This window comes from Varroa jacobsoni, unplaced genomic scaffold (assembly GCF_002532875.2).
Source record: "Varroa jacobsoni isolate VJ856 unplaced genomic scaffold, vjacob_1.0 scaffold_567, whole genome shotgun sequence".
In the NCBI taxonomy this organism is placed as follows: domain Eukaryota; kingdom Metazoa; phylum Arthropoda; class Arachnida; order Mesostigmata; family Varroidae; genus Varroa; species Varroa jacobsoni.
Genome location: NW_019213469.1, coordinates 95,348 through 122,771, shown reverse-complemented (window position 1 = coordinate 122,771; position 27,424 = coordinate 95,348). Strand labels below are relative to the sequence as shown.

At 42.0% G+C, this 27,424-nt stretch overlaps 1 protein-coding gene across 1 annotated transcript in view; it reads left to right on the top strand.

Moving 5' to 3' along the window:
- Positions 1 to 26,728, top strand: part of LOC111261549 (uncharacterized) — a 42,313-nt gene extending 15,585 nt beyond the window's left edge. The window contains exons 2-7 of the mRNA XM_022835140.2: positions 19,047 to 19,279; positions 20,054 to 20,357; positions 24,093 to 24,220; positions 24,361 to 24,604; positions 24,783 to 25,006; positions 25,235 to 26,728. Coding sequence (XP_022690875.1) covers positions 19,047 to 19,279; positions 20,054 to 20,357; positions 24,093 to 24,220; positions 24,361 to 24,604; positions 24,783 to 24,964 — 1,091 coding nt within the window. The 3' untranslated portion in view covers positions 24,965 to 25,006; positions 25,235 to 26,728. The remainder of the gene's footprint in view (positions 1 to 19,046; positions 19,280 to 20,053; positions 20,358 to 24,092; positions 24,221 to 24,360; positions 24,605 to 24,782; positions 25,007 to 25,234) is intronic.
- Positions 26,729 to 27,424: the final 696 nt, after the last annotated feature.

Here is a 27,424-nt window from a genome sequence, read left to right as displayed (position 1 = left end):
GACAAACATATAATGTGATGAAAAAACTGAGAAAAAAAAAATAAAGATCTGCTCGTCATTCGAATCTGTTATCGTTGGTATTGAGGACATCGATCATTCTACCTAGTACCGATCAAGCAAATAAAACAAGGAATGTTTTGGTTCGGTTGTTATCGTCAAGCCAGCTGGCGTGACTGCGCGGTAAGCGACAGCTATTAAAGAGCTCGATATACCGATAGAGGCTGGGCTTTCGTTTACAATATCTAAAAAGGAAACATCTTCCTCACTGAGGAAAGAACCCCTTGGTCCTTGATAACCTGCTGATAAGGCGTCCTAAAGGAAATACTGTTACTAACATACACGGCTCTTTGCCCTGTTGTATTCGTAACAAAATTATTGATACGGTATTTGAACTGTACATTGTAGTAAGACGGATGGATCGAGATCATGATCTTTGACTTGATATCGTGATTAGATATAATTATATGCTTATCTCGATTAGTGTTGAAGGAATAAGAGACTAACTTGCTAAAGGGCCTATACTTATGTAGAATAACTGTAATCTCATTTAGTTTGCTATCAGTTATTCTCATTTGTGTATAGATTTCATTCAAATTTCCTATACGTACGCCTACGTACTTTGTTTCATACAGGAGCAAGGTAAAATGGCTGTTTCAATACATAAACGTTTCACTGCCTATCCGAGTTGATAAAAATAAAAGTTGCTAATGGATCTTATTAGCATTATTGTCGAAGTGCTCTGGTCTTTGTATATCGACGGTGGTACGTGTTCTATAGTGAGCCTGTTGTTGCTATCGAGAAACTGACACAGGTGGTGAAGCTGGGTCTCTCCTAGACCCATTTAATGCCCAAAGCTCACATTGTACTAAACGGTTCTTTGGTAACAGTTAGTTTTCTGTATTTCTTCGATACTGAATGATGAAACAAACCGTTTCAAGTAGACTTCCATGACGTCACCTCGTCACACGAAGCAGCCGTTCCATCGCTACTAGTAGATGCACGTCAAATGATTGCGTGCAGATTTTGTCCTACAGGCTTCTCAGAACGGCTTAGGCAAATTAATTTCTTAACTTATTTTTAGTGCCTTCACAGTTTGTTGAAACGTTGTTGTTTCTAAATGCTTAGTTAATCCTGATATATATATATATATATATATATATATAATCACCCTATTTGTATAGCTTGTTCTACTAACATCTAAACATTGCATAGTTTTCTACAACTTCGCTAAATTTATTAATACATAACATAATTTCCATTATGTATAATGTACCTATGCAACATTTTACGATAGTATGAGCTATGGCTAGCTACCTTAACAGTAAATAGATTAATTAAGCGAAAATTAAATGAGGCTTTTCAGTTCCTTTAACTTATCTAATAATAATGAATTCTACCAACTCCATGTTACGCCATTATGACTTCAGGTAGCTGCCACACCGCCTTTCCTCCAGCATAACGGGCCTTATGTCTATTCGGGGTATCTAAAATGTGTATGTGTGGCATACTTCACAAGTGTCCGGCCTAAGTTTCGAAAGGAAACGTGCCGTCATCAAGGTATCACGTTGATTTCCCCTTTGTGTGACACCATCGGTACGAAATTGATCGCTATCGGCGGCAACGACCATATTCTGAGGATGTTTTTGCTGCGAAGGAAGGTGGATTCGCTAGTAGACCGCCGAGGTGGTGCGATAATGTGCATAGGTATGCATGAAATCTTGTTTGGGTTTTAAGGCATTTTACGAACTCCCCGACCAAGGAACTGCGTCCATTTCGAAACAATCGCGTAACTATACAGCGGTCCCCGTCACACTGATCACATTATAGGCTTCACTTGTCTGATACTTTTATCTTACACGCAGGCCAACCAAACCTGTAACTACACATCAACGCCTACCCCCTTGCTATTGGCCCCCTACCCCTACCGTATTACTGGTCGGTATCCGTAACTAGACAAGAACTTCAAAGGAAAAAAAGTAGGCTCCAATGAAAACCGTTTTTGGTTGATCGCTTCCTACAGTGGGGCTTCTTTTCCCCACAACTCAATATGACTATCTTCGCTATTAATTTTCTCTGACCGCTGCTTATTTGTGCAAGAATAAAATTTCGCTTGTTTTGCTGAAGCTTCAATTCTAATAGCTCATTTATCGTCTGCCTTCACTCTTTTCTCGATTGCTATCTGGTACGAAGAGCATACAGCAGAATATCCATTTTATTTATTAAATTGTTATAGACCTTTTTTTTGTTATTTCTATCGACTTCGAAGTAGCTTGCCGATTTCGATTTCGCTCAGGTTAGTTGCAGGGAGCGTTGAAATGAAATCCTCATTCAGAGCCTTCTCCTATAAACAATCGACTGCTGTGCTCTGGCCCAGCCCGGTCGGATTCTCGGTCTGCTAGTATTTTAGGACACTACTTATGATCTTCTCTGCTGCGGCTTCTCCTGTGGCCCCACAGCCGGTCTTTCTCCTCATTACGGCTATCGTGAATAAGTAATTTGTGCATATCTTACGATTCTGCTTATAGATGAGAATGTATATACAGGAAATGTAACTCTATAAATATACGTCGCGAATCTGTAGTCCGCTCACGCTTCTGACGCCAGGCGAACGAAAAGGACAAACTCATCGAAGGGACCTCGACGATGTCCAATCGTACCCGGAAGCTCTAGAATGCGTCGTTCCTTCTTTTTCAATTTCTGTTCCAGTAGAGTCTGCGTCAGAGCAACTTCATGGGACAACTAGCGGACGACCCCACTTCTTGCTGTGGCACTGGTCGAGGATCAGCCGCAACGTAAACCTTATCATGGCGTTGGATTGATAGTAGATGACTTTCAACAGACATAGCAATTTTGTATTTGGACTTACATTTATCTAGTTAGTGGGCAGAAATAGATGTACTACTAGCTCACACACATCCGCCATCACCAGACCCAGACGCGACTGCGGTAGTCGAAGTTGAGCCACTGCTACAGCTGTGGTGCCCATACTGGCTATAATAGTGACTATTGTTGTATCGTTGTTAGGGCGCTTCGTAGATAACATGCTGGGCATGAATCCAGTCAACTGGTGCAGGAAAACAATTAAAAGTTATGGCGCAAGAACGCTACGGGAAGGTTAACAAAGCACTCACTTTAATGAGGAGTACGGCTAAAGCGGGCTGCTACGAGCACCTGCAGATGAGAAGCACTCAAAAGGAACGCGATTTAGGCGAGAGAACGAATGAGCAAGATGGGGGGTCGACACGGTGCTCGTTACGCTACTAACATTACATTGCTTTTGTAACACAAACATTCAATTTATTATTCTGAAGATAACTACCCATATCTGATAAAGATTTACAGCTGGGCTGCTTGTGTGCGTTTGTGTAGCAAGTATCCTTATTGAGGATATGGTTAGCATTCGAATTAACGTTAAGGTTGAAGGAAGATGAGCCATAGATAATAAACTGACAATTAAGAAATTGGCCCCGTTAGGTTTGCACTTCTGGGATTACTGAAAGTCAGTTAGTGGTAAATTTGATAGAAAATTTACTGGACAATGTACCCATTGTCATACTAATACACTTCTCAATGAAGCTTCGCAGTAGCTGCCTTGCGATACGTCGATTAAGCGAAGAATCCGTCTCGTATGCAGTAGCTTAACGGCTCGTGGGATTGCTTCTAAATAAACCTTTCCGGATTAAGAACAAATCGGTGGTCTGTAAACACACAGGAATTCTGAACACCGATCCACCAATTGTCAATCTGACAATCCTCGAAAAACGTGACTCTTCATTTTTTTTCATCATACTGCACGTTTTACCGAACGTTATCTATACAAAAACAGATAGTGGAGTTTCACGTACTGTGCCTTCGCACCGCTGTTCGCTTTTTGTATATTCGCAAGCGTTATACGGCTACATCGAACTCTATCTAAGCATATTAGACAATGGCCTGCTGAACACTCCAGCTCAATTTGGATACCTCCTTTTACTATCAGATGCTTTTCAATTGATATTTACAAAAGGCCCGAGCTACCAATGAGTGTACTTAATAGAATTACAATTCATATGATTTGAGATAGTGTTTAACTCGAATGCAAGATTTTCTTTTTTTTTTTTAATTTTTTTGATTACCATCAGAGAAAGCTGTCCTTCTAGGAAAATATCTAAAGCTTATATGCTTTATATTATTATACGACGTTGGGGGCGACGGTTTTTGCCGCATTTAAATTTCCCATGGCACAATCGCTTCCTTCGTTCTGCTACGACACACACAACCTTAAACTTGCTACAAAGCAACGCGTACTATTTCGTTTCTGCTTTTTTCAGCGATCTACCATATTCTAATTGCTCATAATGGCTTTGTTGTAATGAAGATATAGTACTGTATATATACAGATAAGAGGAATGTTTGTATTTTTTTTTTACATACGGAAAGCCTTTGCTGGAGTTACTAAAAATCGGAAGGACGCAGAGCTGAAACGAGCAAAGGCCGGTACCGTTCAGAGTGGATTAGAATAGCATCGTTTCAACTGCACCTTGCGTCCCTGTGCCCCCCTGGATTGTCTAAGTGTACGCGAGACCATAGGTTGACAGAACGGTTTGTCATTTCAGTTAAACAGCCTATCTATGCTGTTGGTGTCTAAGTAAAGCGGTTTTCCAACTGGCCTTTCTTCTCCAAAAAAAGTATCCACCATTCGCGCTGCGGCGCCTGTCCTGCTGATTTAACTGTGTTACTGCTGTCGTCGTACGCTACTTCTGCACGACGCTACTCAAGCTAATTGGAAGCGGTCAGAAAGGAGAGAACTGAGCTTTGCTTGGGCAAACACAGAAGGATGCCCCACCAAACATGATTCGCAGTGTTCACGTGTGAGCGAGGAGCCTTGCCTCTAAAAGGCAGGAAATGGTGGAAAAAGGGGGGCAATTAACGGACAACAACCAAAAGGATAGCAACAAGAACGGACAGAAACACTCAATCCGTACAAGATGTTTACGAATACATCAGAGGCATTGCAGAATGTGTATTTATGTGTAATATTCACCACGACGGAGGCGGTGCCTGACAGGTTAACTGCTGCCTGAGAAACTAATAGCATTGGAGGAATTCAAAGCTTGCTGAGGAACACATGAAAGCGAGGCTTCTCGGCAAAAAGAATTTTCCTCGTAAACAAAAAGTGCCCTACTGAAATACATCATGACATGTCCTTACATGCATGTCACTAATCCGGAAAAAACCACGTTAGAACATTCAATTCATCTCTTACACACTAGGTCTTGCATTGTAAAACAAGGGACAGCATCTGTGTTTTGACCAGCACAGTGCTCACATGGGTTAATAACCGATAAATAGAGTAACTTGTGTTTTACACGAACAATCTATACTGTGTAAAATATTGTTTCTTATCGAAATGAGACTTTTTGAATCGAACTAAGTAGGAAATCATCATAACTTTTAATATATTTTCCACCACGCTTCATAAGCGTCTTTCGGATATAGCCTATAATCCTATGATCGACTCGCGCTAAACGAAAGTAAGCGGCAACAATAGGGAAAAAATTGCCAGTCCGTCACTTACGACCTCCATGCAGCTTTCACATGTCAGCCGGCAATGAATCAAGCTATTCGCACGGGAGCTATTTATGCTCGACTTGGCGGATGCTTTTCAATTCTTCCTTTCTCTTCAGGTCATTTCCCTTAACTAGCCTTAGGCTTTCTAAGGTCTCATTGGGAGCTCTGCTTTGCGTTAGGGAGCGCCAGTATGGCTCATGTGATGTGCCAATAGCATAAGCAGTAAGCAAGTGCTGCGACCGCTTCCATCTCTGGCGCGGAAGATATATGGAAGTTAATCTCGTTGCTCATCCGCTCCCCTTTTGCAGCTAAGCTATCAACCGTGTCAGAAGAGTCCGTCCGTCTGACGGTCGATATCTGGCGCTTGACACGTCTCAGTGGCTTTGACTTTTCATTCATGGTAATCACGTGGTTATGGACACGTGTTCCGAATTAGCCTTAGCTTCAGACCATCTCGTGGTTCGCTCGTATGATTCAGCTCCTTCGCAGTCGCCTGACAAGATGTACAGTGACTCGACTCTATTTTGCTAGGAAAGAAAATTTCGCTATTATCGAAGTAGGATCGGAAGACAATCGGATTAGACACTACATATGGTCTAGATGAGTGGGTAACATACATTCGGCCTGAACTCGCTCTGGTTTCTTCTCTAGACAGAACATTCACGGCCAATTTCGAGCCCCCTCGTATCATAATATATTTAAAACATGCTCGCCCGAATGGGGAGATATATTTGTCAGGCAGCAGGTGAATCAACGAATATCGCAATCCAAGTATCGAAGTTCGCAAATCCAAGTAAAAATTAGTAAAATTATATGCTCGCAGACATCTTGTACTAAATATACATATATAAGATCCCGTAGCACAGTTGCCAAATCAGTTGACACCGAAGAGTCTCGTAAATTCTAGCCCTTTTTAGGATTGGACTATACTCTGTATTTTCTTCATGTGGAGTTTAGAGTTCTTGTTAGGCATTGATGCTCGAGGACACCCCCTGTGCAAAATTAAGGCTACCTTGGGTTCTTGATGGGCAGGTTTATTTTTCCTGCGTTGTTTGTTTCGAGCAAGCTTTTAAAATGTAAATTAGATGTAAGTTTTTTAATGGTTTGATCAGCTTCACGTGCTTCGAATAAATTAGTCCAGGATGAATCGGTTGCGTACAAGGCGAACTGTTGGTCGACTCTATATACCTATAACCTTACTGTGGCATTCTAACAGGCGCGTCCATGAACCGACCTAGAATAGCCAGCTAGAGTTTTCTGGGATGGCATTGCTTCAGCGTATATTTACCCATTAATAAAGGCGCATTTCCAAATAATTACACCTATTTCAATATTAAGAGCAGATTCGGATTCTACGCTCAAGGCAGCACTTATAAAATAATGAAAATTGTCAATTTAACATTTCCTGTTTATAGAAGCACTGGTAGTGCTCGTAGTGGCTAGTAAATGTGAGTTACCTAATATTGTTGATTTTAACTTAAATACACTTAAGTATTGGTTATTAAATGCTAAACTATTAATTTCGAAATTATCCTATTGTGCTGCTTTTAATTCCGAATACAGTCAAACTATTCACTCGTGAAGTTTATATATGCACGACGTGATCATGCACGACTGATGGCCTCTTTATACCTCTCCGCCATCCGCACGGTTCTCCGATCAGAGGGATCAGCGACAGCAATAGCAGAACGAGCGTCAAATCTGATATCGAAGAGTAACTATTGACAGTGGTCCATATTTTTGCGGGAAGACACAATGGGTAATCTATATATTTCATTGGCATGGACCTTCAAAACACGTGAGTACCATGAATGATTTAAATTAAAATCGTACCTTACTCGAACAAAGAAAGTACAAGGTTACATGAGGGACATTCCCATCGGCATCTGTTTCGAAAATGATTGGCTTTGACCGTCTCGAAGGAACTGTCTTTAAACGTATCTAAATGCATCTAAGGGCTTCGGTACCAACTAAGCATATATATATATATTTCCTACGGCTGTTGCCGTAAGCTATTGAATGACAAGTAGGTCTGTGATGCGGGCGATACCCAGCAGCGATCAGTCAGCAAATCTGATATTCCACTTGAGGTTCTTTGTTTGATTAGCCATTGCTCATAGAATGCTATAGGCCCTGCGTTTTTATACATCCGATTTTTCCTTTGTGACTGCTTCTCGTTCATTCGTTAAATCACGTCTCTAGCACATTTATTGTCTGTATTCAAAACAAACAACAACAATGAAAATGCGCATATCTCCACAGGTATCATTGCTTAGACCCGCTTTAATTCCATTAGTACATTGCGCGTGGGCGGAATGAGATCTGTCACAAAAACTTGTCGGTAAGGTGACGCTCGAGTGACAGCCAGTAGAAAAGTCAGCGTGCCCAGTCAAAACTGTCGTGCATAGAATAGGGGGCAGACTTACAAGTCCTATACAGCATGCCCTATCTATGCTGTTTCTTCAGTGCGGTCGCTGCTAATTCCAACCTTCGTCTTTTTTGACTTTCGTAGTCAAGCTATTGTCAACTAATCCTCATCAGTGAGTCACGGAAGAGAACACTAAGAACGAATTTTACAAATCTCTGTCTATATGGTTGCTTTTTTCCCTCAGTTTCATCATTTTTTCTATCAGAAGTCTTTAGCAAAAAGCTCTATTTCTAAGACGATTCTAAACGATGGTGGTTTTTAGGCCGGCTGGGTGTATGACCGATTCTGAGGTGATGTGTTGGCTGGGCACTGTGAAGGGACCCGCGGAACAGCTCTTGGACCGTTTGAGTATGAAGCCCAACGTTTGTGGGCCTTTCGGCCCAGTGAGCTTCAACGAGAACCATATGTATTTCTATACTCTTACTAGCAGTGACTATTTGGATGTACCGCTAGACGGAGTCTTATCCTTATCACCTCATTCGGTCTTATCATACGATACCAAACATCATTCTTTATTATACTAACGAGATCTCTTTTGTTTTAGCTTTACCCTGACCTTGTTCCCCGTTAGTCGTACGTTTTTTGGCAACACTGCTTATGAATCACACGGATGGCAACTGAGTAGATTCCATATGTACAAGCAAACGTGGCTGGTGCATCATTAACAGACCACTTGGGATAGAACGAGAATTATGTCTGCCGCCTCTTCTGCGTTTTTTTTTTTTAAGAAACATTGCAGATGGAGGTAATACGAATGCAGCTGAATTAGGAAATACAGGATATGAGTACAATCTGTTTTGGAATGCAAGTATTCCCGATGTTTATGCAACGCAAACTGTTGCGCTGGGTACAAACAGTGATCAAGCCTGCCCATGGGCGCCGTTATTCTGAATTTTATGTAAAGGGTGCGTATCGATCACTATCTATGCTCTGTCTTATTGATGTCTCTCATAGGATACACTTTGCTTGTGCTTCGGCTTCATCCCATGCAAACCTAAACAGGTAAACGTCGAATGCTAGGCTCATCTACCAAAATTAATGTGTCATAAACGATTATGGCATAACCGACAAACAATAAGAGCGTGATTCTTGATCGAAATATCTACCATATTCGTAAAAATCACTACCACTTATACCTTTTGTCGAATATACAGATTCATTTTTGCTAAAAATTTTGTACTTTACTTTATGCCGAACTTCTTATTTCAAGCAAAAAGGAATCAGCATAGGATACAATAATTTGTTTCACATGTCATAACGTAGAAAGTTACAAAAGGCTTTTAGTCTTTCTTACAGACTCGTTCTAATCTAATAGTTTAATTAAACACTTAATCTTTAATAAATCTTTGTTCAGACCGACCCTCCCATTTATGGCTCGCCGTTTTGCTCTCTCCAAGGTTATGACAAAGGCGATTGAACACTGATGACAAGAACACGGTCACTGTGATACGAACCGCAAAAGCTGTATTCGAGTTACACAATCACAACGCAACAAATACAAAACCATCGACGACTTTTTCTGGCATAGATAAAAGCCGCCAACGAAAGGTGAATTGAATCGTAAGGAGCTTTTCGTAGTAGCCTTTGATTCGCCGTGTCTTCACCCCCGGTACACCCCCCACGCCGCCTTTTTTCGTCCAACTTCCGCCTCCTTTTCTTTTTCCATGTAAAGCTTCCGTGTGTGGTTCTTAGAAAGACGTCCGGATGAGTTTCCCTTGTTTTCGGCCGGTCTTTTCGCCTTCTACCTTCCACGTGAGAAAAGGCCGCTGTTCTTTTTTTGTAGAATCCCCAATATCGTTTTTTCGAATGCTTTTTCTTACGTTCTCTTAAGCTGCGCGTCTATGTGCGCCCTTTGCAGGATGGCCACATCGTCGTATGTTGTGCGTGCCTGGCTAACACATATCGCCGCTTATCAGAAGAAAAACGAGCGATCAGTTGTTCCGTTGTATTTCAATTCCTTATCCTCTTTTTAACCACATCGTCAAAAAGCAAGAATATTATATATTACCTCTTATGTTGGGAAGCCATGTGACTGAGCTACTAACCATGCTGCAGCTGTGTTGCCCTATTTGTTTAATTTGCGTACTGTAAAAATAATTCGATTTTTATTTGAAAAGTACTTTTTTTGTTCAGCCTTCATTGAGCTGAACCTGCAAAATTGATGGCTGTCTGTCACCGTTTTTGAATTGGCTTGTTTCCGCTGGTAGATTTGACAGTACATGAAGTAGGACGTGGAACTCTGATTGCCCGAACGCTTTAGCCTATCCATAACTCCCTCGCGTATCTGTTGCTACTTGTCAGAACATTGTTGTGCGCTGACGACCTTACGGTGTCTCTCTTTTTATCACGACGCAACTATATAGCCTTGGCTGTTTCAAGAGTCACGGTTCTAGCTAACTCAATATTGACAAAGCGTTTGCCCATGGCTTCTCAATACGGAGCTTGATACACGGATTACCATTGGGCCTTGATGAGGGGGGTCGGTTCCTCTCTTTCGTTTCACACGTAATCGTTGTGATCGTTACTCGTGTCATTGCACCCCACTGAGTCAAAAATGTAGGCATCTATGTAACAGCTACATAGACATATCGAGGATTATATTCTACCATACGGAATGCAGGGAGAGCCATCTCGAGTGAACTAGTATACAGTGTCGCGTAAATGCTCGCGATGGCGAAGAAAACTGCTTTAATGAGCCATGTGGTCCTTGAACAAAGTGCAGGTGCGTAACGAAGGCCGATAAATTTGAAGCATTGATGCTGACCGAGAGGTTGGATTCATTGATTGACTGAGTAGCTCCGCAGAAGGGTATAGTGCAATATTCTGCTAGTGTTACAGATTGACCTTCGCTGATTTATCAGCAGACAGCAAATATATAGAATAGTCGTGTCGATACGTCCGCTTTATGGGGCAGCTTTAGCTCGGTCTTCAATCCATTTTGAATGAATGATGAGATGTTGAAATCGATGGAAAGAAACTACGTTTGTAGTTCCGGTTTGTAGAACAAACAGTTATAAAGCTTTTGCTCTGGCAAAGTATCTCGCAAATTATATCCCCTAACATCGTTGATTTCAATAGCAGTTGGTACATGCACAGAGGCGACTTGATTCAATAATATCCTGTTTTAGTAGGTTATTACTCTTTAAGGCTATGAAGACAATTACCCAAGTTATTGCGGAGATCTGTACATTTTTATGTAATACAAGACAAGGGCAATGCTTGATAATGTCCCATTGTTACTGACAGGAAACCGATGCTGCATGCATTTCCGCTAGGACTTTCCCATCATGTTGGTGTTACCTGTTCAATATCAAAAAAGTGGCAAACGTCCTACAAACTCCTCCCACTAAACCTGATCAATATATAAGCCCACTTACTCTATTTGAGCAATTTCAGCAACGAATTCACAAAGGGTAGCATCGTAGACATAGTAGAAGTACGCATACATTTCTATTTAGATAGCGTTTTTTTTTGACAAAAATTGCCAATGATGGTCATCTTCAAGTGATTTCAAGTGACTCAAAAATGTGTTAGCCAGTCTTCATAATGGCACAGTAACATACCAATAAAAGTCCGCAACATTCCATTCACTTGCATTTATGCTGGGTTACAGGTTAATTGCATCGCCTGGACTACTAATTTTATAATCCTTTTATTTTTAATCGAAGTACATGCAGTCTTTATCGATTACATTATTTTACTTAAGAGGTAATTTATTTGCTGTAAAAATCTTACAAGACCCTACATTTCCGAAAGCACTTTCGACATCGTGTAAAGATTATCACAGTTGTCCTATTAAGAAGTCGGACGTAACGCCTGGTAACTAACGGTGATGGGGTCTCGAATGGCAAATTCTACATTATTGCGCCCGTGATCCCCACGATCTGAAGCTGAACACTATCGTGGCTTACCTCTCTCTTTCTCTGCAACGATCTTTACTATTTAATGCATTACACGCCTATGACTGGTCAGACAACTGACGTCCCAAAATTTATCATCAACAACCCATTTCAAGTGTACGTTTGCTTTGTCTCGCGGGATCCGTCCACCGTCGTAGTCATCTGCGATTACTGCAGAAGATTCATTTCCATTAAGCGGTAATTTGGTGCGAAAACGAAAAGAGCAGGAAAAGGCAAACTTTATCAATAGCTCTTTTTCAAGGTGAACAGACACGGTACGTTCACATACACTAAATCAATGGCAAACTAATAATAGTCAACTCTTTCTCGCTTTACATATTTCTTGTAATGGATAGATAATTCACTGCGTACAGGGTACTCCTACTGCAGCTCGTTCGCCAGAAGCCTAAGTAATCGTATCCGTTTCTGCTTCTATTAGTACAAGTGTACCTTGAGAACAAACCGAAAAAGTATACGCGAACTATTAGAGAATAGCGCCATTTTGATGAGCGAGCTTAACGTTTCATATTCGGAAAGTCTCATAACGAGTGCTACTAAGTTGGGGTAGTTAGTAAATTACCAGTTCTAACATCGCGCTATCCGAAGTTAGAAGTCTAAGTCAATGGATAAACATCTTTATCTAAAAGAGTTAGTTATCTATTTATAAACTGCCTAGAAACGTTATTGAAACTCAGTTGTATAGATAGGCACCGCAATGCTTTTGCTTGCTGCTAGAACAAATTATAAAACATCATTCTATTATTTATTGAGATATATTCAACAAAAAAAAAAATGTAGTATTTGAGGAGGAGTTAGGTAGAAAACAGAAACAATTGCGAAGAGGTTGTGTGAGAAATAGTCAAAGGTCCTTTGGCAAGGTTCCTCTCTGCATCACATAGGACGTCTGGCTATTTAATTTATTCCATCTATACTCCGGACGACAGTGCGTTTGACCGGATTTTTTCATTGCCTCTGCTTAGACAATAAGCAATAAGGTGTCTCCGTGGAGCGCTACGAGCCGCGATTGAAGCTAAACTATTGTACATCTACACGTCAGTCTCTCACTATGAGACTCAGTGGTGGCACGCGCCGAGTGATTAAGTTTCAAACGGGTCCATTGAAATATCGCTGGTATTTTGGCGCATGTGTATAGATAAGTGAGCATTTGCGATACTATATTTTTCTCCTTTGCCTCTAAGTATTACTAGTGCCGGATTCTGTTGGTTCCGTGCAGTGGGTTCTGATGTGCAGTCATGGGTCGACAGGGACCGCCTGTCAATTAGTGGACCATCCACCCTTCCTTCTCGCTCGGGAAGGCTCGCAACAGTGCCTCATACTAATGAATCCCACTTAACCTGGTTAAGGGGGGAACACTCACTGGTCGATGCACAGGAGACGCGACCCGTCGGTTAAATCCATCGCATAGCTAAGTCCTCGCGACCGTTGCGGCATTCTGCGGCCCCTGCGGCCTTTCGTCGCAGGTTTTCCTTCGCTATGGTTGCACGGGCAGCTTCAGCGCAGCAGATCATAACAACAACAACAACAACGATGTCTAGTTCTCGTTTAGTACGGTAGCTTACCACTTCTGTTTTTAGCGCATCAGCCGCTAGTTTAACGTAGAAGAGTAGAGCTCCGACTTAAAAGGTAAAAGCGGTGTTTTTTTCCTAGCCTAGTTGAATTCTTTTTCATTTCCTCTCCATAGTCGCAAGTAGAAGGGATGGGGATCACTATGTATCAATGCGCTCGTTAGTATAATCGACTTAATGGCGGAAGACGTGCCTGCCTGTGCCACATGATATGTTAGTGGGCAATCTGTGACGATTATAGTTTATCGCCATCTTTGTATAATACCGTTAAGACAAATAACTACCTCATTGGCTTAAACGTGTGTGTTGGAAGCGTCCAATAAAAACTGTTACGGAAAAGCATTATTTGATTGATTTAACGCCCCATTAGCAATAACAATTTCGGCTAAGGCCCATAAAAATGTTCACTGGAAGCCGCCTATATCCAAGGGCAAAAATATATTAATGCTTTGTTCTGCATTTCGCTGCCGTAAAATCCGTAAAGCAGCTATTTCGAAGTACCTTGCCAACTTACATTCGCTTGTAAGTCAGCGTAAAATAACGCTGCCCTCCAAAGGGATACGTAAACATTATATATATATATATATATATATTAAAACCACTTGATTATAACGGTTCTTGCGCTACGTATACTATTAATTAAATGAAGTTAAGAACGCTCAGCCAATGCGCAAATGGTCCACCAAACGTTCGAAGCGATCAAAGTTTGAATTTTTTTTTTTTTTAATCAAATGAAGGTAATTATCGAAAGCATCTGCTCTACCATCAACAAGTACCTACTCCTGCTGGCGGCGACCATATACACCAGTAACCGCGTAGTTTGGAATAGTGTTAGAGTATTCGGTTCTTCATTTGGACTGTACTAGGCAATAGCTACAAACTCTGCCATAGCCACTGCTCAGTGGTCATAATTATTAACAAAACGACAACGATAATATTACTACTAATAGTAACAAAGTTCCGGCAAATCTAAAAATAGATAGAGTCTATCAATTGGAGATTTGGAAAAAGCTATTCGTTGGCCTAAAGCACAAACGTATATTTCGTACCTATCACAACTGTACTGTTACCTTGTGTTTGGTGTTCTCTGGCTTAAAACGATCGTGCCTGGCGTACTTTGATCCAGTCATCATTATTACTATTATATGTTACCTATTTTGATGTTCCATTTGCAGTACATCGAAGTATTTAGGTCACATGAGGAATATTGTGTTCGTCTGCCGTTCGTTTACGTGTGTGCACGCAACAATAGTGTCCAACAAAAAAATGGCCCATGTTAAATAGTAAATGTACTATCGGTCCAGCCATGTTAAACAACTTCGTGCGCCAAGAAAATAGTCGGTATCCTAGGAATATCACTTTAGTTCGAGAAACTTGATTGTTTTACATGATACTTACAAATTTAAACCGTTCGTCGAAAGACCTTTCGACTATCCTAAGCCCAGACTTGAATCCGATAAAATAAATGTTACATAGTCAGCGCTTAGGGCAATCCTTGGCCTAGTCAATTACCATCGTTCACTAAAGATCGACTCGGGTAAAACGGACGACTATCGGAGTTGGTCCTCGGAAAGGCTCGCCGTACGTGTCCCTTTGCTATATCAATATTAGATCCTACTACTAGATACTATAACGAACCAATAAAGAGCGTAATCTTATAAAAGCGACTAAAACCCTTGCACTTGATTTTCCATAATATGATTCATTGCCATTATTAATACATAGCATTTAACAACTTCCACCTCATTGAAGGTGCGTGTCGGCGTCTATCTTGGCTTCACGACTCTGCATATTCAACCAAACTCATTCGTTAGTCTTTTCACTGGCTTGTTTCACGTTAATTCGTAGACCCCTTCGCGTCACTTTGCAAATAACAACTCTGCTACAATGGAATTTTAAAAAAAATCCTTATATATGTAATAGCAAGTTTTTCTAGTGCAGGGGCAAACGAACAGTTAGGGACAGACGAGGCATCGATAAGGGCCGAACGAACAAACGCGCAAGAGCAACAGCCCAAAAGCGGTAATGGTGTAGCGAGGCTATAAAGCCTTCCCGGAAAAAGGTCAAGGTTGACATCAAATCACCCGCGATAATGATGCCATGCCAAAACAATGCGGAGTAACCAGCCTCAGAACCGTAGGCTTTGAAGCTTATCGATCCTCTGAAGTTGTCAAGGGTGACGACTATAGCATAAGAAGATTACGCTTTGCTAAACACTTAAGATATAGAGAAGGAATGAAGAAGAGGAGGAGGAGGAGGAGGAGGAAAAAACGAGCGGAGGGGTTGTTTACGTCTATAATATGCGTCTCACAGATATTTCAATTGTAATATATAGCCTTTGGGAAGCCGATTGGAAAGCTACGATGGAGGCTAAGTAACATGCTGTGTGCTATAGCGTTCTTGTGCTTAAGAGAACTACCCTTGAAACTCGATCAGAATTGGTACACTTATACTCTAACTGTGATGGTTATAATGATCCAATATAATGCGTATTTGATCGAGTAAACGTTCTGGGAAGTTTATAATAGCAACTTCTAAAACCTAGATTGCAATATTCGGCTGGGTCAACACGTCTGGGTTCTGAATGCGACCCAGTAGAAAGGTGTCTAAGTTCAATGGAAGCCATTAACCAAATTAATGTTTTTAACATGTTCAATATTTTTGACTGTGTTTGATAACAATGCGCGTAACGCTGTGCGACTATTACACATTTTGGTACTGACACATCTTTTTTGAGCGGCGGCATTGATGAATGTTCATACATGCGGGGTAAGGGCGTTATTTCTGATGTTTCTTTAAGTTTAAACTTAATAATAAAAATCATTGGTACGGTTAATAGCATCTGTAGTCCACTCAAAACAGTCCTTTAATATCATGCATATATTCCTTCCATATAATCACATTCATTCAGTTTAGCTATTCCCAGCCGAGTCATCCCCAGCTTGTAAGCCTCATTAGCACCCCGGAGCTCTTTAGGTCCAAAAGATCAGGGGTTCTCTTGCGTTGAGTTTAGTCAATTTATTCCGAATCCTATGACAGCGTAAGGAATTGTAGATGAAACGCTAGCAATCAAGGTATGATTAGATAAAACGCCGGTTCTGCATAAGTAGATGCGTTCGCAAATCGGACAAAGGCAGCCACTCACCCCCAACAATTAAATACTAGTTGTAGTTGTAAAGAAAAAGATACATATAATAGGATAAGCAAGCGATGTGTTCTACTTAACGTATAATGTGACGTTATAATTGCTCACTTTTTGGTAAGTTGTTCTGTAAACTTTTCTGACCTCCAGGTTTGGCCGCTACTCCAAACGTTCAAACACCGTTAGAAATACAATATTTAGTGTACGTAATGAAACGTATAACGGGTATTTTGAGGTAAGCTATGATGCTAAGTAATCACGACTCGCTCGGCCGTTACTGATTCACGCACAGCTAATTATTAGATATCAGAAAACTTACGGCTTTTTCTGATGGCGTTCATTCCTCAGAGTAGCAGATCTAGTATGTTGACCGATTGTAATTCTTCGAACTAACATCGATTTACAACACATTTTAGCCCCTTTCTAGTTCCTAAAGTTATTTGGCTAAGACAAACAGTTTCGTAAAAACGCAGAACTCGGACACAAAGATTATGATGAAGAATTAATCGGGTGTTTAGGGGAAGACCGCGTTGCGAATATCGACCTAGACAAACAGGAAGCGTCATGCAGTTACGGTGATAAGGTCACTACAACGCCACTGCGGAAGCAAAACAAAATGGACATGAGCGAAAATTTTTCTCTGGGGCTCTCTCAGCGAACGTCGTCTATGTAGACTGTAGGGGTGCGACAGTTAACGGAACAAAGCACACGTCCAAAAACTCTCATCGTAATCTGTGGTCGATAAACATCCGTTGCCGCAGGCGCGCCGCACCCTTGACCAGGCAGGCAGGCAGGCAGGCAGGCAGGAGGCCAAACCTTGTGTACGAAAGTAACCTTGTGTACGCAGAGGTGTTAAGCACATTAACTCCCACGCTATATCGCTGTAATGGTCTATTAAGTGTACTCGATGTAAGTTATGACGACGAAACTTGTAAAAAAATCTTATCGAAAAGTTTGCTTTTGTTTGTTTACGTGAATGTGCTCGTGCTGGGTAATTAGGTTTATGGGGCTAAAAACTGTTCATGTATTATAGTATAATAGTAACTAGTGGTCTTGTGGGTTATGCTGGTCGGACAGAATAAGTTTAATAATACTTATACGTAGCATGTACCGACAGGTCTACCGGCCACCGGACGCTATACGCTCATATCGTTTTAGAAGACCCAATTGGTTAACTTAACCTAGTAACCACACATAGGCGTAATTATTTTATGGTACATACAATAATTGGGGCGTTCTATTAACACTAACGATAATCATAATGTAATATTAATGAACGATAACTAGCTCACAATAGTGTAGTTGGGACACTTACAATGTAAGGGTCATGTAGGCCGCCTATGAACATCTAGTGCCACATAAATTCGCAGGTAGTTGAGGACGAAAGGAAACTGGAACACAACTAGCCGACCTACCTATTCGGTCGTCGCTCACTCGGACGTCGTCTGCTTTAGCAGGAGCCCCTTGCGACTCTACCGCTGTTTACTTTTTTCTAAGTGACAATATTAAACCAAGGAAACAGGTACTTTTCGTTCTGACGGATTACGCCTTGACAATCTGTCCTGCCGTTTCGTAATCATTGTTAGCTATTTACCGAGCGGTATCACTGCGAGGTGTTGCGGATCATTCATATATTATTCCACCCCTTGAACACTGTGTATATATGGAAACAAATATTACATGAGGAAATGAAGCATTGTGGATGAAGGGTGCTGCTGCTGCCGCCGCCGCCCGGACCGCTACAAAGCTTCTGTGTTTCGAGCTCGACGTCCAATATCGTCGCCGTCGGGCGGTATTTCGGTAGACAGCTGGCTCCCAGTACGAGGCCATCACGTGTCCCCAAGATTGGCAGGCCGGACGCATCGTTAGAAAGCCCATCAGCGCGCGCTGTTGTCGGCGAAGACATGCGAATGACGCCAAATTGAAATAACTAACGGAGCCACTGCGTATGAATACAGAATTTGGCTACAGACTACAGAGGATCGACGCAAAGCGGATGCCGAGGACGCCTTTAATGGCAAAGCTGGCATGACTAAAAACACGCACCATTTTTGTTATTTGTTGTGTCGAAAAGTTGCCCGTGCCTTCACGGCATTTTCGTTCTACGTTTCATTGCCTACGTCGAAAGTTGAAGAAGTCGCACGGAGCAAGTGGGCACGTTAGAGCTCTTTATGTTTATATAATTTAGTCAACTTAGTTCACTATCCTGTTTTAAAGTTAAGGCGATAAAATTCCTGTGCCAGTTGAAACAAAAATGTCATAAATGCTTATTATTACTTATTTAAGAAAATTTAATATTTTCGCTGTTTATTTTACTCTTGAGATAGAGTTAAGCGGGTGAATTTATGTCAGCGAAATTTCTAAACGCTTGCCCCTATAGTGGGGCTGTAAATTGGCTTATAGACTCTAATAATAATAACTATGCGGCTATTTTGTAACAGGCAGACATGCCACACATCGTAATCGACTTGCTCGAATGCTGATGTCTGGCGAAAGTGTGGACTCGATCGATGTTGACCATATCAACTTATTCAATGACTTCAGTAGTTTTCGCCAAAACGACCCCAAAGAGAAGCCGTCGATAAATCGTACCCTAACACCGGTTAATATTACGGGACAGCTCGGCGCAACCGTCTATCTTCACTGCGTCGTGCATCGTCGGGCGCAAAAAACGGTTAGTACGAAATGTTACTATATATACATGTAGATGTATAGGTAGTGAGAAACCCGGGCAGATGATTCCCCGCAGCCTTACATGTCTACGATATGTTTTCCTTCCTCTCGAAAAATAACCATATACTTCTATATCGATATTAGTAAGCATTATGGGGGTGGCGTCTTTATATTGGGTGGCTTTTGCGCCACTCGATACCTTCAGCCATGCGTAGTATAGCAAAATAGCGCAAGCTTCCATGCAAGTCGAACGCATATAGTGTCTTTTTATGAGTGCTTGACGCGGTGCGACACGCGGTGGCCGCTCGAAAACAACAGTGAAGTCTATGAGTCAGAAATCTAAGACTATTGGCGGCGCTATTGTCCAGGAGCCTGATTTGTTACAGCGCCTACTTTTTAAGCCGCTGTGACAGGAGCGAATAATTAAATGGATCATTCTCGCTGCTGCTGTTTCTCTTGCGGCATTCGACAACCTTGAAAATTCATCTAACCGTAGCGTTCTATAGAATAAAATTGTCCAGTTGCAATCTAGAGCAAAAAATGCACCCAGTTTAGACATAGGCGGGAATTACCAAGTAGAATCAAAGCTCCTTGTATATCAATAAGTATGCACTCCGAGACACATAGGAAATTTATCGTTATAACGTGCGTGTGATTTATGCATCACACCGGATATCGATATTTTGTCAACACGAACACAGGCCCTTCAGCTATGTCGTTTTTGTTAATCCTTTGTTCTTTGTTTGAATTCGGGTAATTACATATACTACTGCAGGTCACATGGCTTAGGCGATCGGACTACCACATACTCACGGTGGGCCTGCACACGTACACAACCGATAATCGCTTTTCGGCCAGTTCGGCTCGAGTCCTGCGCGGAACGGTGCCCGGCTACGAAACCCTTGGCATGCCAACGGCGACATTGAACGCTGACGGCTTACAGCGGAGCCTGCCGGACGACCCGGAAGACTGGATGTTGCAGATACGCGGGGTGGCAAAGGCGGACGCCGGCGAATACGAATGCCAGATTAATACACAACTCCCCCTCATTAGCGCTCACATCACTCTTAATGTCCTTGGTAAGTAGAGGAGTTGGCGGTGCATCGTATTGGTGTCGTTGTTCAAAGAAGTAGAAACAGACGAACGCTCATGGGGGTAAACGACAAAAGTAATTCTACGCGACGTCTCCAAATAGAAAACGATGCGGGAAAACAGTTGGGAGAAGCAGAAGAACATACCTGGCAGTACGAACCCAAAGCAATATCTACATCGTATACGCACACGTATTTATATACAAAGGAGGAGTAGATTAAAAAGAACTAGATTTGTTAAAGTTTGTCTTCGTCTCGGATGCTTTTTTGTTGGGCTCTAGAAATAAATAATTATGTGGTTATATACTAGTTCGCCGGCGGCGAGACGCAAGTTAGATGTATGTGCAAAGAAAATAAGGTACGGGTAGTGGCGCAGATTATTTCAAGTTAACATTTTTGTGGCTATAAACGGTAAAGAAAAAGGCGTATGTATGAAAAACGAAGACCATTTATAGTGTATTCGTTAATAACAGCTTTTGTTTAATATTTATATTCTAGAAGTTGAAACATGAATCGGTATAAACTTGAATATAGATAGTATCATATGAACTTTCTAAAAGCTTCTATTTAGCGAGATTTTTTCGTTTATTGCATTTTGTCACTCCAATGTTACAATTTGTTCTATGCTCACTCCGAAAAACTTGTATTCAATACTTCTTTAATAAAAAAAAAAGTACTGATCTGGGACACGTATATACGCTCACCGGTATATTATTCATAGTGCAAATGCACTATTTACTTTTCGAATACTCAAAACCGAAAGCCGACGGCAACGATGACGAAGAGCAGTAGCAGTAGCAGCAGCGTCATATTTGGAGGAATTACGTCCGTTACCACTTCTACGATTTCTGTTGCCACTGCGTTTCCAATCAAATCTGAAAATCCCGTATACGCCGTCTTCGTCTTCCGTCACCCTATTTGGGGCCGGGTGTCGGCGGAGTTTGTCTTTCCCTGAGACAGAAAACGCGAGAAAAGTAGCGATAAAGATAGAAAGAAACGGGCAGGGGAAGAGAGGGATGGTCGGCGGTTTTCTTCTGGTCGAGCGGTCTATAATTTAGCATTGCTTTCTGCTTAATTCGTGCGTATCCGCAAACGCGCCCTCGGACAGACGCGCACCTAGCAGACAACTCGCTCCTTTCTAGCCTGTTCTTTTTCGACTCTCCTCTCTCCTTCTGGATCGCTCGTCTCTCGCTCACTCCTTTCTTCGTTCTTTCGATCGCGCCCTATTGTTCATTTCCCATTCAGTCGTAATAAAGTAAAGTCCATTGCCTCTTTCCTTCTAACCCTAGTACTCTTTCTTCGCCCCCGCCAATCTCTTTCGTTCTCCACTAGCGGCGGCGGTAGTAGGGATGCCCGTGGCAAAGATAATCGGCTGCTCCGCTCATTTCTTCTCGGCGCTAGCGTACGGCAAAGCATTAGTTAGGTCTAAAAAGCAAGACTGGCGCCCAGACAGACCTGCCTCTGCCTGCACATTTAGCGGTTGATAGCTAAAATGGTGGCAATATATTCGCTCGTTCGACTGTTCGCGCCTTTGTCGTATCCGTCCGGTTATCATCATAGGAATCCGACCGGTCGTAGAGCTATTGCAGAACAGGCTCGGGACGAGAGGGGAAGGGTGTACAAGGGAAGAACAATGAAAAGGCGGCTGGTTTTTCTCCTTCGTGTATGATGGAGTTGTTCGACCCGTGCGGCCAAGTCTGCTAGTTAGATGTGCTCACAAAGCAGCCGGAGGCCTGTTCCGAGTCTATCCTGAAAACTTAAGGCGTGTTCAGGCCCTAGTATGTCAGAGCTCTTGTTCTTCCTTCTTTCTCTTTTCATCCGTTCTAGCTAGAAGACAATTTGGAGATTCTATTTGAAAACAGAGGCGACGTAAGCCAAGGAGAAAAGCTGAGATCTGCGTTTTTTTTTTCAGAATTTTCCCGTACAAAAAGAGGAGCCGAAGGATGGGGAGGTGCGTTTCGAGGATATCTAATAGCACTCATACTCCTGTATAACGTATGGTAGAAGAGGGCCGAGACGAGGCACAAAACAGAGAAAACAGTTCGAGCGAAAGACTCTTATCTGTAGCACAGCGATTTGGTCAATTATCTGTAATTTTTGCAGGCAATTTTTTAGATGAAGCAAAAAGGGCGCGTTACAGTGCAAAGTGTGGTAGCAGGATGCCAAAAAAACGCGAAGAAAAGGAAATATATGCGAGATATTGTTGCAAATTATGATAGTTATCCAAGACTCGTATATAGGAGTTAAAATTGATGCCGATACATTTCGAATGCCGTGCTAGAATACTTTTCAGGACTGTTATCTAAAGGTAGAGCAGTTCTTGATAGAGGAAGAGGCCAGTAGTTCAGTTTGTTGAAGATGGTTATGAATCAAGATACAATTTTGTCGCATTGCATACATAAGTGAGTCAAAGTACTCTTCTATTTGTTCAACTAATTTCTCCTCACAACTAGATTCGTCTAAATTGTACAGTTGGTTTGTATAAACTTGAAGATGTTGGTTCCTACACTCACAGCGGGCGTGGGCCAGATAAAACGTCGTCTTGTCGAAATAGCAAGAAAAAGAGCAGATCTAGAACGGACTCCATATATACACGCTTCATACTTTCTGAACCCCGAAAACATATATACATGACATAGGAGTTTAGTTTTGTGGCAGAAGAGACTATCGGTGCTTTATTGTACGGTTTTTATTTTTTCGGGAATAGAAGAGCGTCGTCGCATCGATGGCGGCAATACTAGCTGCCCGGACGCGACGAGGACTTGGAGTAATATTTATAAACGGGCAATGATCCCGACACCAGCAGTAAACAGCCCAATCACAGCTCATTTTACATATGTTTATGCTTATATCTTCGTGTCTGTCGGCGTGTGTGTGAATTGGCCCCTGAGAACCAGGCGAGAAACCGCCACAAGTATTGCACAGCTGCTGATAGGTCTAAGGGAGAAGGGAACACTAGAGTCGACGTTACGATCTGTTGCCGTTTTCCCAGCAACAAATCGTTATTATCAAGGCAGGTCGGCGCGCACGCAGAGGAGTAGGCGGATAAGGTCTAGACGCGAGATACAGATTAAGGCACGAAACACTTTGTTGCGCTGGGATCATGGTGGTCGGGACGAGATTCCAAGACAACATGCTCTGTGCGTATTCAATCTATTGCTGCTGCTTCTACTAGAACGAGGACGAGCCGGAGGGACCTAATCCCAAGAATCATGATCATGCTTCAAGGAAACTATGAATTCACTATCGTCGTGCCTGCTTCCTTTATCACTATTGTTGTTGCAGGACAAAAACCCTTTATCCTCAGACGTTTTCAAATAGATGGGCTTGAACGGGGATGGAGGGTCCAGCAGGGAGATGGAAAAGGCCTAGCATTGGGCATAGGCGCAAGTATTGGTAGTCGGTCGCCCACCGCATGTGTAGATTCGAGCTACATTTTGGTTTAAGGCTGAACTAGCGGGCCCTGTGTCTGTTGTGGCTTTTAGAATACGTATTTCTTCTTGAGAAGTTCTACCCCTGTAAATGTCAAAGCTATGGCAGACTTTGACTATAGCTGTCAATGCACTGTGTAGTTCTTGCAGTGGTCAACGAAGTTACTAAGCTATGCATGATCACGATATTAAACAGACATTATAAATCAGCAAAGCGCGAACGGCAACACAAACGGGGTCAAGGTTTTACGTGTTATGCTGCGAATTTCTAAAAAGCCTGTTCTATTTTCAGCTCCCCATGCTTCGATTGTAGAGGCACCCGAATTGTACGTGAACAGCGGAAGTACGATCGCGTTGACTTGCGTTATTCACGATTGCCCCCAACCACTTACCCACATTTTCTGGTATCATCAAGATAAGGTAAGATACGCAAGTCTGTTTCACATACGATCAAACTATTGTCCACTTAGCGATTCTCGTCAATTGGCGTTACCAAACAGTTCGCCTATGAACACCCGCTTGTATTTTCCACCTATAACCTATCCATTATTGAAATTTAGGTGGTCAACTATGAGAGACATGTAAATATTACGATGGAACGCCCTGGCTCAAGATTAGGCGACGATCTACAATCAATGTTTAATTCCTGGGCTATACTTGGTGGTTCTGCTTCGCGATCTGAGTCCCCATGGATACAGGTTTCGAAGTTGCTCATCCCGGTGGCGTCTGCGGAACACTCCGGTAAATACACGTGTGCTCCAGTTGATTCAACGCCGGCCGTTGTGCACGTTCACGTCTTACACGGTGAGCAATTGTTCCAGTCGTATATTTACTAGAGATTAGAATAGACATCATAGACGTTTGGCAAAAATCAAGAAATCCACGATGCACTCTTCACAACTGTGCCTTAGGTAGGCAAAGGATGAACTTCGCATCAAACAGCTTTTTGATGTGGCGTTGTGAAATTTGTCTGACAATTTAGCCGAGGAGCATCTGGCGCGCAAGTCCCCTTCATCTTCCTCGACATCATCAGCGTCATCAGGAAATTCGGTGGTTACAGGCGTAAGCCGGCCAGAATCGTGGGCGCTCTCATATTTGCACACAAGTTTGCCACTGCTTGCGCTCGAACTGTTCTTCTTGCTGGTCGTCGCCCGGGCCACGTGACATCACCTTAACCCGAGGCTATTCTGTCGTTCGGCGTGCCAGGTAAGCTATTTAAGAAGAGAGAAAACATGCAGTCGAGCACATGGATTGCCGACGTTAATGGCTGACGTTTTTTTCCGGCGTCAACTGACCAGGCGCTGTCGTTGAGAACTTTCTTCAGTGCAAGCCACCAGCTAACACCTTAGACGAGGATTTTGTTGAAAACAGCTAATTCTGTCAGGTTTTTTCCAATGTATTTTTTGCTGTTGGTTCGTTCCTGCCCTTTCGCAGCCGTCGAGCGGATCGGAATCATCCTCGATGGTGGCCGATAGGCATGGTCAAGCCAGAACTTGCCAACAGCCATTGAAGACAAGCAGTATAGAAACGACCAAATCAACAAAATCTGCGATGCCAGCTGTCTCACCGATGTCCACGTCGGAGTCTGATTTTGATTTGGTTGAGGCAAACAGCTTGTTCACAAGCTCAGGACCACACGCAAGAAGCCCACGAGGCAATAACGCCTCTCAGATTGGTGATGTTGTTCAGAAAGCAAGAATATTCCAGGTTCAGTCAGAGGGGCGCACGGGCGGTTGTACACTTCAATTGCAGATCACAGGTTGTAGCTTGGCGTTGGATGGGGAACGTGCCCTATTGAGTGGTAACGGTCAGCACGCCAATGTCAACTTCGTGTAACACGCTCAAAATCCCACGCAAAATGGTCCCATCTTTCGTCAGAAAAAGTCAGTGGTAGTTCATCATTTTAGGCGAGGCACGTGGTGATCGTTGGTGTGGAGATGGCTTCTTTCTGCATGACGCAAAGGGCTGAAACGAATATAAAATGTAATTGAATATGAATGTAAATGTATATCAAAAATACCTCTATATCTATAATATAAATAAATAGAAAGCATAAGAAAAGTTTGTATGTGTACAAAAGTATAGACGAATAGAAGAATATAATTAATCCGATCAGCGGAGACAGCCCATGGAGGCCGTGATAACGTATGAAATATTTGAGGAATCCTATAACGAGGAAAACATTGCTAACAAGCGAAAAGGGCAACCCAGTTTCTAGAAGCTAAAATGTGTTTATACTACATAAAGAAATCAATAGTGAAACAGAACAATGTTAGAGATCTCGAAGACGCCAACGCTTCTCTTTAAGAAACACCGGGTTGGTTTTAAATGGTGTCAAAATAGAGAGCGCAAAAGTTCAATCATAATTCTAGAACTCAGTAATGATGTTCATGAAATTTCAGGTAAAACACAGGTTTATGAATCTCATTAATTAGTGGCTTTTACAAATAAGTTTGTAACACGTGGAAATAAAAACGTAAGTTTACACCAACCAGTAACAAATAGGTTATAACTTTCTCAAAAATTCGAATGATTTTGGGAAGACCTAATCGCCTCTTTAATTTTCTTCGTCTGTGTAGAAAAATCGGGATGACAAAAGAATGAATTCCAATTGACGTTTTGTACTAATTAAAACTGCTTTAATTATTACAACAAGGAAGGCATCATTTGAAAACCCCGCGGGGGGGAGGAGGGGCAGCAAATCACGAAATTATTAGTCTATCCTGACAGCTGTGATATCACTTAATAGAATAACATAGTGTACATAAGTGCATATTAGTTGTGAAAATGGTGACTATAAAAAAAATTAATAGACATGAAAATAAATCTAGCCATTTACGTAAAAATCTCGGCATGTTATTAGTGTGAAATCAATATACCCTATGCAGTAATGACACGTTAACCAATGCACCACAAAAAAGCAGAAAAGATCGGTCAGACAACATCATAATATCGCTTTGCAGTAATGCTGGACTGCTCACTGATAATAATATGTCGTAGACACCGATAGAAACAAGAATCTCGATAGAATCTGAATAAATAACTTTGTAACTTGTTCATTTTGTAACTGCTCAACTTCAATAGCATGCTACCTTGACACCTAAATATGGTTCAGAACGCTGGCTTCTTAGAACTAGGTATTAGCCTACATCCAGGTGACTATCAGAAAGGGAATGTAAATTCTGCGAATAAAGGCTTCGAGGAACTTCTACCAACGGACCGCAGTGGGTTTCGTTCCTGCTAGACTTTGCTTAGTAATGACCTGTGTATTGCTTGCACGCACTGTTCAAAGTCTTCAGGTTTACAGAAGAATTTTTCGAACTCTTCACACTCGGCCCCTGCCGTGTGTGTTGCGAAAGGAATAGAGCGATTCGTCACTGTACACACGGTGTACAGGAACCACCAGAGCTAGCGACACTCTGACCGCAATCTGAGGTTTAAAAAGTCATGACTTGTTAGGCAAAAGCTGTTATTTTGCTGTGAAGCCTCTATCAGAGCTATGGACGGAGTTTTTTTTAAGCTACCTTGTATTACATGGTGAGTCACAAACTTTACAAAGGAAAACAACGAATCAAACAAGGACAATTACTGCCCAGCATGTAATTTGGAATTTTAAGTAACGCA